The sequence below is a fragment of the Terrapene carolina genome, unplaced genomic scaffold (genome assembly GCF_002925995.2).
Source record: "Terrapene carolina triunguis isolate 2854851 unplaced genomic scaffold, T_m_triunguis-2.0 Scaffold66, whole genome shotgun sequence".
NCBI lineage: Eukaryota > Metazoa > Chordata > Testudines > Emydidae > Terrapene > Terrapene triunguis.
In genome coordinates this window covers 15918251-15931176 of record NW_020664417.1, presented here as the reverse complement: position 1 = coordinate 15931176, position 12926 = coordinate 15918251, and the positions used below count along the sequence as shown (strand labels likewise).

At 40.9% G+C, this 12926-nt stretch overlaps 1 protein-coding gene across 1 annotated transcript in view; it reads left to right on the top strand.

Annotated features, from left to right (window-relative positions):
- Positions 1-12926, top strand: part of MGAT4D (MGAT4 family member D) — a 59712-nt gene that overhangs the window by 34497 nt on the left and 12289 nt on the right. The window contains exons 8-9 of the mRNA XM_029910609.1: positions 5493-5607; positions 10735-10865. Coding sequence (XP_029766469.1) covers positions 5493-5607; positions 10735-10865 — 246 coding nt within the window. The remainder of the gene's footprint in view (positions 1-5492; positions 5608-10734; positions 10866-12926) is intronic.

Sequence of the window (12926 nt, the reverse complement as noted above, 5' to 3'; positions counted from 1 at the left end):
CAAGGCTGATTGGGGAAGCAGCCTCAGCTGGGGTCATGCCCCAATCAGGCCCCAGCTGGCCCTTATAAGAGGGCAGTGGGCCAGGAGCAAACAGTCTCTCTCTGCCTCTAGGGAGGGAAGGGCCTGGCTGCTTAGGAGCTCACAGAGTACCTAGAGTGGAGCAGGGCTGGGGGAAGGCCAGAGGAGCTGGGGAGCTCCGACCTAGAAACCCCCCCAGGCTGCAGGCCTTGTTAAAGGCCCAGAAGGGTACTGGGGTTGCAGAGGGCAGCCCAGGGGTAGGCCAAGGCAGCAGGTCCAAACCCCCCTTGCCTGTGATGAGTGGCTTGTACACTGCAGTCTGCCCCAGTGAATGGGGGCTAGACGGTGACTGGCAGTAGCCTGATACTGAGGCGAGGTGGTGATAGGGGGTTGGGGGTTCCCCTGAGTGGGGAAACCCAGATTGGGGGTTGCTGCAGAGGGGCAGAACCCCTGGGTAAAGGGGGCACCTGGGTCCAGGAGGGACTCGGGCCCAGCGGCAAGTGGGACACTGGCCTGCAGAGGGCGTTCTGGAGCTGGAAAAAGAGCTAATTCCCAGGAAACCAGCAGGAGGCACCGCAGGGGTGAGTCTCGCACTGTTACACTCCAGTAATCTGGTACAACGGCTGATTTAAGTGATAGGTTGCAGAACTACAAACTGTGATATGTGATTTCATATCTGAGTTCCTTCAAAACTCTTGGGTGAATACGATCTGGTTCTGGTGACCTATTACTTATTATTAGTTTGTTCCAAAACCTCCTCTATTGACCCCTCAATCTGAGATGGTTCCTCACATCTGTCACCTAAAAATCTACCTCACATCCTTTGCAGTGAAGACCAATGCAAAGAATTAATTTAGCTTCTCTGCAATAGCCTTAAGTGCTACTTTAGCACCTTGATTGTCTGGTGGCCTGACTGACTGTTTGACAGCCTTTGTGCTTCTGATTTACTTTTAAAAAATTTTGCTGTTAATTTTTGTCTCTTTTATGAGTTGTTCTTCAAATTCTTTTTTGGCCACCCTAATTATACTTTTACACTTGATTTGTCAGAGTTCCTGCTCTTTTCTATTTTCATCACTAGGATTTGGCCTCTAATTTTAAAATTATGTCCTTTTGCCTCTAACCACCCCTTTTACTCTGTTATTAAGCCCTGGTGGCATTTTCTTGGTGGTCTTACTATTTATTTATTTTTAAATAATTTGAGATATGCATTTAGTTTGAGCCTCTATTTTGGTGTTTTTAAAAAGTTTCCATGCTGCTTGCATCCATTTCACTTTTTTGACCCTTACTTCTAATTTCTGTTTAACTAACTTGCCTTTTTGAAATTAAATGCTACTAGAGGTGGGTTTCTTTGGCATTTTCCTTCTACTGCATGTCAAATTTAATTACTTTATGGTTGCTATTATCAAGCAGTTCAACTCTTGGACCAGATCCTGTACACTACTTAGGACTAAATCAAGAATTGCCTTTGCCCTTTTGGGTTCCAGGACTAACCGCTACAAGAAGCGGTCATAAATGGTGTCCAGAAATTTGATTGTGCATCCCGTCCTGAGGTGACATGTTCTGAGGTGATAAATCCTCCCTTATTAGTGAGTTTTCTGTTTTGTAACCTCTCTAATCTCCCTGAGCATTTCACAATCACCGTCACAATCACCGTCACCATCCTGGTGAGGTGATTGGTAGTATATTCCTACAGTTGTACTCTTATTATTCAAGCATGGAATTTCTATCCATAGAGATTCTATGGTACAGTTTTGATTAAGATTTTTACTTTATTTGACACTATATGCTTTCTTTCACATATAGTGCCATTTTGACTTAATATTAGTGGAAATCAGTAGGGATGATCTTAATCTCAGCCCAGTTAATTGAAAGAGATCTTGGGTAGACAAATTACAAAAGATAATAAAACTAAGATTAATTGGGAGAAAAGTGTACAGTAAGGCAGTTCAGATCTTAAGGGAAAAAATGTATTTTCTGTATTATTTTAAGAGTTACATTTTTCACTATATTGTCAGTAAGCACTTGAGTGGACTGGGATTTTAAAGTTGCTTTTTTAATGCTATTTGGATCCTGATCCAAAGACCATTGAAGTCAATAGGACTCTTTTCATTGACTTCAGTGGGCTTTGAGTCAAGCCCTCTGTTTGGAAGATCTCCTAACTAGTGTCATCTTTAAGTGTTTTTTAAACCTGCAGCTTTCCTTGTTGTTTATGCTTTTTAAAAAAAAAAAAAAAAGAGGGAGTCTCTTATTGGAATGAGATAACTGAATGTTCTGATCACATTGGGGCATGCTAGTTTCAAGTAAATAGTGTTTGCATATTTGCTGAATAGTGGTTTAAAATGCTGTGGCCGGGGTCCCAGAGAGCCACACTGGAGTTACCCAATTAGGGTGAACTGCAAAGAATGGGGCAAACAATCTGCAAAGCTGGTGGATATTCCAATACTTAGATTTACCAAGCCAGCACAAAACAGTTTCTATAATACCTCACTGGTTACCCAGAAGTCAACAACACAGTTCCCTAAAGCAACTCAGCCTTAGGCCTCTACCCAGACACCCAAGTCAAATATGATGAAGATTACTGAAAATCTTATTCATCATATAAGAAAGTTCTACCAATCCCAAAGGATCGGACACATTACTTCCCAGATTAATGAATATTCCAGATCTTACCCAAATACACGCTACAGCCAATTCTTATTAACTAAACTAAAATTTATTAAAAAAGAAAAGAGAGAGAATATTGGTTAAAAGATCAGTATACATACAGACATGAGTACAGTTCTGAGATCAGATTCATAGTAAAGATGGTGAGCTTTGTAGTTGCAAAGAGTTCTTTCAGAACTAGTCCATAGGTTATAGTTCAATGTTCATATTCAGGGTGATCCAGATGGGACTGGAGATCTCAGTTTTACAACTCAAGCTTCCCCTGCATGAAGCATCAAGCAGATCTGAGATAAAAAGGATCAGGACCCAAGACATCTTTATATAGTTCCAGGCCTTCTTTTGACAGCTCGGAGTCTTTAGGCGAACAGTTGGCAATCATGGAGACTTTGAAGTAGACCTATTTCCTAAGCATCATGGGTAATTAGCTACAGGGATTAACATAAGGCAATTGCCTGTCTTCCACCATTCGCAGATTATTTGCTATACATTTCAGAGAGAGATGAATACAGTGATATCACTATGTTTACAGTTCATTTAAATGTTAATATTTCCTTTTGATCTCTGAATTAACAAAATATAGCATAGACAGGGACTGCTTGATTACATTGTTAACCTCTAACAATATATATGTAAACACACAAAAACACAAACTGCTTAACTCTTTCTGGCCATGTGTCACAAATGCAAATAAATATTTTTAAATAGTCTGAAAAAGGGAAATAATGCTTTACTAAAATGTTTGAAATCTGAACAACTGCCATTTTCCATTGTATTTTGCTGCTTTTTTTTTTTTTATTTTCTCATTTTCTGGTTTCCTTAGTTGAAAACCCAATTTTAATACCAACCTCACTCATATGAAAGTGCCTCTTTTAATCTATGAAGTACTGATGAACAAAGGAAGATATGCCTATAATCTCGTGTTCTGCTAGGCTCTCAGATGTCAGTCCTGACAACTAGATTATACCATTCCACACACGCCTCCCCTTCATTGCTAAACTTCCTGATCAAGCACTGCACAACCATTGCATTGACTTTCTTTCTCTCAACATCATAACAAAGGCGTAACAAAAACCAATGGCTGGAAACTGGCACATTCATTAGAAGTTAGACACACATTTTTAACAGTGAGGGTGATTAACCCCCTGGAACAAACTACCAAGGGAAGTGGTTGATTCTTCATCTCTCAACATCTTCAGATGAAGACTTGATGCCTGTCTGGAAGTTATGTTTTAGACAAATACAAGTTAAGGGCTCAATACAAGAGTAACTGGGTGAAATGTAATTGCCTGTGAATATACAGGAGTTCAGACTAGCTGATCCAATGGTCCTTTCAGGCCTTAGATTCTATGAAACTTCATCTTAGATCCCTTCCAAACTGACTTCTGCTTTCTCTGCTACTTAAATTGCTCTCATTGAAGTCTTTAATGATCTTTTTCTGGCCATATTTCAGGGCCTCTACTCATCTTCATCTTCTTTGCTGCTTTTTGATGTTGTCAGCCTTCTTCTTCTTCTAGACATTTGATGCTGATTGGGTTTTTGAGATAGTGTCCTCCCTTGCTCTTCTTCCCGCCTTTGATAGTTCTGTCCATATCTCTCTTGGTGGGTTCCTCCTCTCCTCTCTCTTGAGGTTTCCCCAATGCTCTGTCCTTGTCTCCTTGCCATTCTCACTTAATGTCCTGCCTCTAGATAATCTCACTAGCTCATACGGTTTCAGGTGTGATCTCTTAAAAATCTATTTCTCCACTGAATAACTGTCTCCTTAGATTGACTCCTGCATCTCATTTTATCTCTGGCATCTCCTCTTGGATGTCTTGTAATCAGTTTAAGCTGATGACATGGTCAAAGGAGACTCCTAATCTTCCATTCCAAACCACCTACCTTCTTTCACTGTTGACACACCATGATTTCTGTCATCTCAGGGTTATTTTCCCTTCCCCTTTCCTTGTCCCACAAATCCAGTCCCTATATAAGTCCTGCTAATTCTTCCTCCCCAACAATTCAAATTCCATTGTTTTATTTGCATCACTACAGCCAAATCTCTCATTCTGGTCTTCATTATATTCTGCCTTAACAACTGCAATAGCCTCTCTCTGGCCTTCCAAATGCACACTTTGTCCCCATCAAATCATACAAATTGCAGCTGCTAAAGTCCTTTTCCTTGTCATCAAGTTGATCATGCCACTCTCTTCTGTAAAGAGGCTACCCATCCACTCTTGCATCTAATTTAAGCTTCTTTGCACTAATTTTAAAGCTCTGATTCTGCCCCTTATTGAGCTTTGCAACACCTATCCCTTGCACCACTAGTATTCCCCTGCCATGTCCAGCTGTTTGTTAGCTTATCACACAATTGCCTCCATGTCCTCTCCCATGCAGCCCCATACATGGTACAACCTCCCTGAGCTCATCTGCAAAGCTCTACCCTATTCACATTAGAAGCCTCTCTTAAAGAGTCACTTCTACCATGCTTCTTACAATGAATGGAGATTACTTTTATATAAAATGTTATTGTTTCCCTTACCTTAACCTCTGTCTGTTTGTCTATTTATCCTTAGATTTTCCTTAGATCTCTTAAGATAGGGACTCATGCTTTCTTGAATATCTGGAAAGTACTTAGCATGTTATGGGTACTACTGTAAAACAAATATTTGTGTGATTCTGAGATGCGGCTCTTTTGAGAAGACTAGAGAAATCACTATCATGTGCTAGAGTCTCACACACTTGACAGCAATAAAACAAAATTATATAATTTATACGTATTAAGATAACCTCTCTGTAAGCAATGAAAACATCAGTTTCACTGTTTTTTTCAGCTAGAAGATGATATTGTGGCAAAACCTCAGTACATTCAGAAAATAAAAAACTTTGCTCTTGAACAGCCCTCTGATGAGTGGATGATTCTTGAATTCTCTCAGCTTGGATTTATTGGTAAGTGTTGCAGCTCCAGCAGGATCACTAGTGGTCAGCTCAAACTCAGAGGTGCACTACTAATGTAAATTTTATATGGAATTGTGTTTCAACTCCTGGAAAGGCTAATCCCCAAAATCCCTGATTCTCTAGGAAATGCTACAACCACGTCAGACTCCCAATCTATGTTCAGAGTCTCTCACTGTCCATGCTGTATGGCACTATCCTTATAGTGCAGGATCCTATCAACCCAAGATCCAGTCACATTGTATTCATTCCCACAGGGAACAAGAGGTCCTACCATGTTCCCAGCGCCTATTTAACTGTCTACACACTTAACTGGACCCAGGAGTTAGCCCCTCCCTCCAAGCCTGACAACACTGCTCTACAGCCAAAATGCTTCTGAAATAAATGTAGTCAAACTTTACTAATTCTGGGTCACTGAGAACGAAAATGATGCTTAAAATTGTTGATTGGCTCTAGTTTTCAAGATATGCTATTGGGTCAGTATATACGACCCTTGACTTGGGAATGGCGGAGGATAAGTGAGTTATAAAGGGAAGGAATCTCAATTTAAACCAGAAATTACTAAAATACATCTTTGACTGGATCTATGAATAAATCTATGACTGGGTTTGGACAGTACTTGCTTTTTAGGCAAAACAATGAATGATGCAATCTGAAGCTGGTATTGCGTCATACATGATATGAATTGCATCATGTTATTCCTAGAAGTCATGGATGATGCAATCATAATGAAGCTTACATCACTCTGCTGAATAAATTGCCCTATATCAGCTCTAGAAATCATACAGTGTCGTGCTCTCTTATTTGTCAGTGTTTGATTTTGCAAAGGGACACATTTCTGTTTAGCCAAAGTGAGCAGAGATGCCTCGTACTTGTGGGAACAGTGCAGATAACTTCTGCTATGTTTGTGGTGAAGTGACTTTTGCATCACAAAAGCGCAGTATAACCACTATGGTTAAGAAGTCCTGATCTCCAATTTTGCAGCCAAAATAAAGGTGATAGGCTAAGAGGTGGGCCCCACACATATGCTGCAACACTTGTGCAACAAATCTTCGCCAGTGGTTGAACAGGAAAAGGAAATCTATGCCTTCTGCAGTGCCAATGATTTGGAGAGAGCCAACAGATCATACCAGCAATTGTTACTTCTGCATGGTGCCTCCAGTTGGGAAAGGTGTGTCAAAGAAGAAAAAGTGGACTGTGCATTATCCAAACATTCCATCAGCTATACGCCCAGTACCCCCCGGAGAAGGACTGCCGGTTCCTGATGCACCAGAATCGTTCTCACTTGAGTCAGACGAGGAAGAGGATGAAACTTCTGGTCCTGAACCATCAATGTCACAGGACCCACATTTTCTCCCATCCTCCTCCTCTGAACCACACCTCATAACACAAGGTGAACTGAATGACCTTGTCAGGGATTTGAAACTACCCAAGAGTAAGGCAGAGCTGTTGGGCTCCAGACTACAGCAGTGGAATCTCCTGGCAGGTGATGTTAGGGTTTCCATGTTCCGTGACCGTCAAAAGGATCTTGTCCCATTCTTCTTCATGGAAGGTGATCTTGTAGCCTGCAACAACATCGATGGTGTGATGGCAGCCCTCAACATCGTTCACGATCCAGATGAGTGGAGACTGTTCATTGATTCATCGAAGACGAGTCTTAAAGCTGTTTTACTGCCTAATAGCAATGTTTTGCCATCAATTCCAGTTGGTCATGCAGTCCATATGAAGGAAACCTATGACAACATGAAACAACTTTTGAGGTGCATAAACTATGACCAACATCAGTGGCAGCTTTGTGGCGATTTGAAGGTTCTTGCTCTCTTGCTTGGTCTGCAGACTGGATACACAAAGTACTGCTATTTTCTCTGCGAATGGGATAGTCGTGCAAGAGATTCCCACTATATCAAGAAAGATTGGCCACTCCGACAGTCATTGGAGCCTAGGAGGAAAAGTGTTCAGCATCCACCACTTGTTGAATCAAGGAAGATTTTGTTACCACCCTTACACATCAAGCTGGGTCTGATGAAGAACTTTGTCAAGGCCATTGACAAAACACAAGCAGCTTTCAAGTACCTCCGTGGAAAATTTCCAAGGTTAAGTGAAGCTAAGATAAAGGAAAGTGTCTTTGTTGGTCCTCAGATTCGTGAACTTCTTGGAGATGATGCATTTGACCATGCACTGCGTGGCAAGGAAAAGACGGCCTGGAAAGCCTTCCAGTTAGTGGCAATAAATTTTCTCGGAAACAACAAGGCAGACAACTACAGGTTGTTGGTGGAAAACCTCCTCAAGGCATACAAAAGCCTTGGTTGCAACATGTCACTAAAGATACATTTTTTGCACTCTCATCTAGATTTTTTTCCACCGAACTGCGGAGCAGTGAGCGACGAGCACGGCGAGCGATTTCACCAGGACATTGCAACAATGGAGAAACGCTATCAGGGCAAATGGAGCCCATCAATGCTTGCAGACTATTGCTGGACAGTGACAAGAGATGCTCCATTTAATGAATACAAGAAACAAGCCAAGAAGCGCCGAGTAGACACTGAATAGGACTAAACTATGTACAGAATAGTTTTTTGCCTTTTGTTTCATCATAAATTTTATTTATATAACCCTTTTGCTGATTTTTAAAGTGTTACTTAAACAGGACAGGTGAAATATTATCATGTAAAGCAACCATAAACACATGAAAAGACCTAGGTTTACAATTTATGATTCAAACTCTACTATCTACACAATATACATAGACATAAAATGTAAAAACTTAAATATCTTAGAAACAGTAGCCAATCAGTTGTTTTAATTGTCATATTTGAATTCAGCACATCAAAATACATAATAAATAGCACATTTTATCTCTGAAGCAGACGACTTCTCAAAAATTGTAGACCAGTGCAATTTGCACAATGATTTGAGGTGTAGCAGGCTTCCAAAGATGCTTATTGGGATGGTTAGAGCCTTTATTTGCAATTATGTAACTTACTCAGTTGAGAGCTGGGAAACGTGAGTAGGAAGTGGTCCTAGGGGTTGTGGGGGTGCAGCTGAATAGCACCCCAAGGTGCAGAACATAGCTGCCCATCATTGGGCCCTAGATCGGAGCTTGGTGGAGAAGGTGGGCCTAGATACCTAACCCATTCCCAAAAGCCAGGAGATCAACAGAAGGCTTTACCTTGACAGAGAGTCCATCTGGGGAAGACCCTGACTGTTCAAGGGCTCAAATCCCCAAAGTCCCCATATTAAGACAAAAGCCTTTGGGGAAGCTTAAGGACATGACTATAACTGAAAAGAGGTGACCACCTGCTGCACCCCTGCCTGAGCCCTATGCAGCACTGGTGATGAGTGTTCCCCTTTTACACATGTATACTTCAACATGCAAAAGGTTTCTATATGCCAGTTGATCGCATAGCAATTCCTAAAAATTCGAGATTAAAAATAAAATGCAGCCCCTTTGCAAATCTATTTTAAATTTTTCATAACATTTTTGGAAGCTGTGTATCCTTGTTATGGCACAACAAGAATGTTGCTCTAGAAGTAATTTTAAGTGGGTTAGATTGCCAAAATGTCAATGGGCCATATTCTGCCTTTGGCTCCAATTGATTTCAAGTCAGTGGACTTTGACTCATTGTCAGTGAGAGCTATGCATACTCATCCAAAGGTAAAACTTGGCCCATTTGTTGTTAGTGCCCTTTGAGTTTGTGCATTAAGTCAGCTAAGTCATCATAAACTAGGAGATGTTTGTTTTGCTTTAATGACTGTTCGTATGACTGAACTATCTAACAACATGGTGACTAATCACAAAATATACATATTATGAGCAAACAACATTCTCAAGTTTAACAGTCTAGAAATACGAACGATGGGTAATTCAAAACTGATTTTGTTTCAACAAACATATTGAACTGCACCCTGCTCCTGAATGTTGTGCAGAGGAAGCAAACTTGTAGACAAATCTATGGTGCGGCCATACAGGAGGGAAATGTCTATGCAGGATGCTTCCCTGTTCCATGTAGCTGCCTTCAGCTATCCTGCAAAGCAGGGAAATGAGACATTGCCTGGGGTTGGGAGTGAAGGTGGTGTAGGTTAAATGGATATGAGTCTTCAAACACAGTTGCACCAGTTTTAACTAAATCAATTTAAGATTACATCTTTAGCTAAACTGGTTCAACTTTGGCTATGTCTATACTTATAGCGACATACACTGCACACTCCCCTAGCATGGGTATAGGTGGCAGCATAGATAGTGAGGCACTGCTTAGGTGAAGAGAGTTAAGACATGCCTGAACCTCAGGGTACATACTCAACACTGTTCAATACACTCCCAAGCAGTGCCTTCCATTGCCAGAGACTTTCCATGCCCAGCATGGGGTAGGCAGCAGGGAGAGGCTCCAGCAGCAACCTGCAGCAGGTAATGGTTCCAGCAGTGGGGAGCTGCTGGAGTCTTTCCCTGCTGCCCCAGAGCCTTTTACTGTGGCATGCAGCTACATACGGCAGTGTGGACGCAGCCTGCTTTTCCCAGTGGATTGTAGCTACACATACACCACATGCTGCTGCCAGCAATGACAAGGCTGGAACATGTGGACCAGGCCTAATCCTGCAAGTGCTGTATTCCCATCTAGCATCAACCCCAACACTTAAAAGTTTTAAAGGTGCTTAACTGCACCTGCAGTAGATGCTAACAGATGTTTCATATGGGATTAGTAAACAGGAGATGAATTGGTTTGGGGTTTTTGTTTGTTTGTTTAAATCATGCTCTTTCCTTGTTTAGACAAAATTGAAAGCCTGACCCCACTGATGGAAGGTTCCCTCACCATCAGAGGTTCCAATGAACATATTGAGGGAGATCACTGGAGGTTTTCAAAGGGAGGCTGGATAGCCATCTGTCTTGGATGGTTTAGACACAACAAATTCTGCATCTTGGCAGGGGGTTAAACTACATGACCTTTGCGGTCCCTTCTAATCCTTTGATTCTGTGATTCTAATGGTGAAACTTCTGTTAAATTCAGTAGGGTCTGGGTTCTACCCTATGTGTTTGGGAGCAGGAAGAAAACATGGGCTTCAGTGATATGCATACAGGACTAAATATGACTGAAATGTGTGATTTCTTCTTTTATTTGTTTTCAGGAAAGTTGTTTAGAACTAAAGATTTACCACTCATAGTAGAATTCTTTTTAATGTTCTACAAAGATAAGCCCATAGACTGGCTTCTAGACCACTTACTCTGGGTTAAAGTATGCAGTCCAGAAAAGGATCCAGTAAGTGTTTCCGTATTTTATTACTACAACATAAATTATATTATAAATCACAGTTAATGCATGATTCAGTTTCAAAAACAGAAAAGTACACATTCCATAAATGTGTTTTAGGGATTTTTAAACAGTTGTGGGGGATTGTACTGTAATGTGATTCAAAGTATAATTTAACTGAACTACTAGCTTGGACATCTTGTGTTAATAGTTTGTTTGATTTCACTCCATAATGAAGTAAGCATACACAACTATATTATTAACCAGTAAAAGCAATGCTTGCTGCTTAATATATGCTATGGCGACATAGGAATTAAAATGGCAAGAACAAAGATTAAAAGTAAACATCAAATATGAAATAGCTCCTTCTAAGAAACCTAATGAGGAAAAATGAGAATTTAGGTTCTAGTACATACAGATGGCTTGTGTGGGCAGACTTCTGCATTTACATGAAGCTCCACTGATTTTAATGGGGCTTCATATGGGTTCAGGAGTTTGCCTGTGTAGTCAATTGCAGAATTAGAGCCTTATGTAGCATATTATATTGAGACTTAGCATTTGATTTCATGGTATTTTCAGTCTGCTAGGATACTTAAGGTAAAATTTATACATTACTAATCAACACCTTAGTTTATTAAAACAACCAGTTTTAAAATCTAATTTGTTTGAAACTATTCATGCTATTTACCTTTTATATTTCCCTCTGTTTAGGAGTGGAAGACTGGTTTGTTTCTAGTCTGTTTCACTGTCTGGTCTCATGAGTTAGAAAAGGCTGTAGTATTTGTTTGCAAATAATGCAGGAAGGTGTTTAGAGCAAAACCAACCTAACCTACCTGTTTTAACTGAAATAAACAGTTCCAGGTTATATTGGGAAAGGTGCCATTTCTGGAGTTCCAAATGTTTCCAATAGCATTTTAACTATGTGATTATCTTTAAAATAGTTCTGTTTTTACACTCCTTTTTCACTTGTTTAGATGGCGCTTGAGTGTCTCTAACTCCCACACTTACACAGCCTGTGGTGCCTTTTGTCACCAACCATGGCCTTCTTAGATCCTGGGCTGGGCTAAGCGCTCATGAAATGGACTGCTGACTACACTACAGGGGCAACAAGAGGTTTCCCTCCCCCCTAGTTTTTAGAGTGCAGATGGCTTTACTTGAGGATAGGATAGTGACAGTTCTCACTCTGTGTTCTTTTTAAGTATTTTTTGTGTGTGTATTATTTTTTGTTGGTTTGGGTGGAAAATGACTTCATGCAAGAAAGATATGGGATGTGTAAACAGCTGAGTGAAAAGAGTTGAGCAAGTGGGCTTAAAAAGACTCATTATGATGACCTGCTGTAGGGAAGATGACCTTTGGGGATGGCAGAAGGTGGTTTGTTTTAAGCTCCACCAGTACAAAGAGGACTTAAAACTGCCTTAAGGAGGCAGTTGAGGATTTCCCCAGCATGGCATTTCACACTCCGCACTTAAGCATAGGAGGAATGAGGATCTCACTCCAGTAATCCTGGGCTGGCAACCCTGCAGCTCTAATTTATCCAGGGACTGAAGTGGCCCCAATCTGCCTCTGGTGCACAAACAGTGGGTGATGGCAAGATGTTATAATGTCACCTCTTCCCCCTCCATATTCCTCACATGTGCTGAGCCCAGCTCCTAAGGACTGAGCCCTTAGTTTTCATTTAAAAAAAAAAAGTTGGTAGCCCTTAAGGTTGTGAATCATACATAAACCAGGAAGATAAAACAGCACGTGTCTCTGCTTTTGTGTTTGCTTCAACTTGGCAAAAGTAGACTGACAACAAGTTTCTAGTGAGTTTCACATCTGCTATTCAAAATTCTGTGGGTAGCAGTGAAACTGTCAAGTCAAGTCAATTGCATGCTGCTATTGCAAGAAGAATGAGCAGCAGCAGAGGCAGCTATTTACAAGAATGCCAAAAACAGGAACTGGAGGAGGGGTACAATAGGACAGACAGCCTTTTCCCCCAGCAGCAGTTAATAAGCTGATATGAAAGATGGAAAGTAACTCCAACACCTTCCCTTTCCAAGCAACTGGAATTCTCACTAGTGTGTTGCCCCA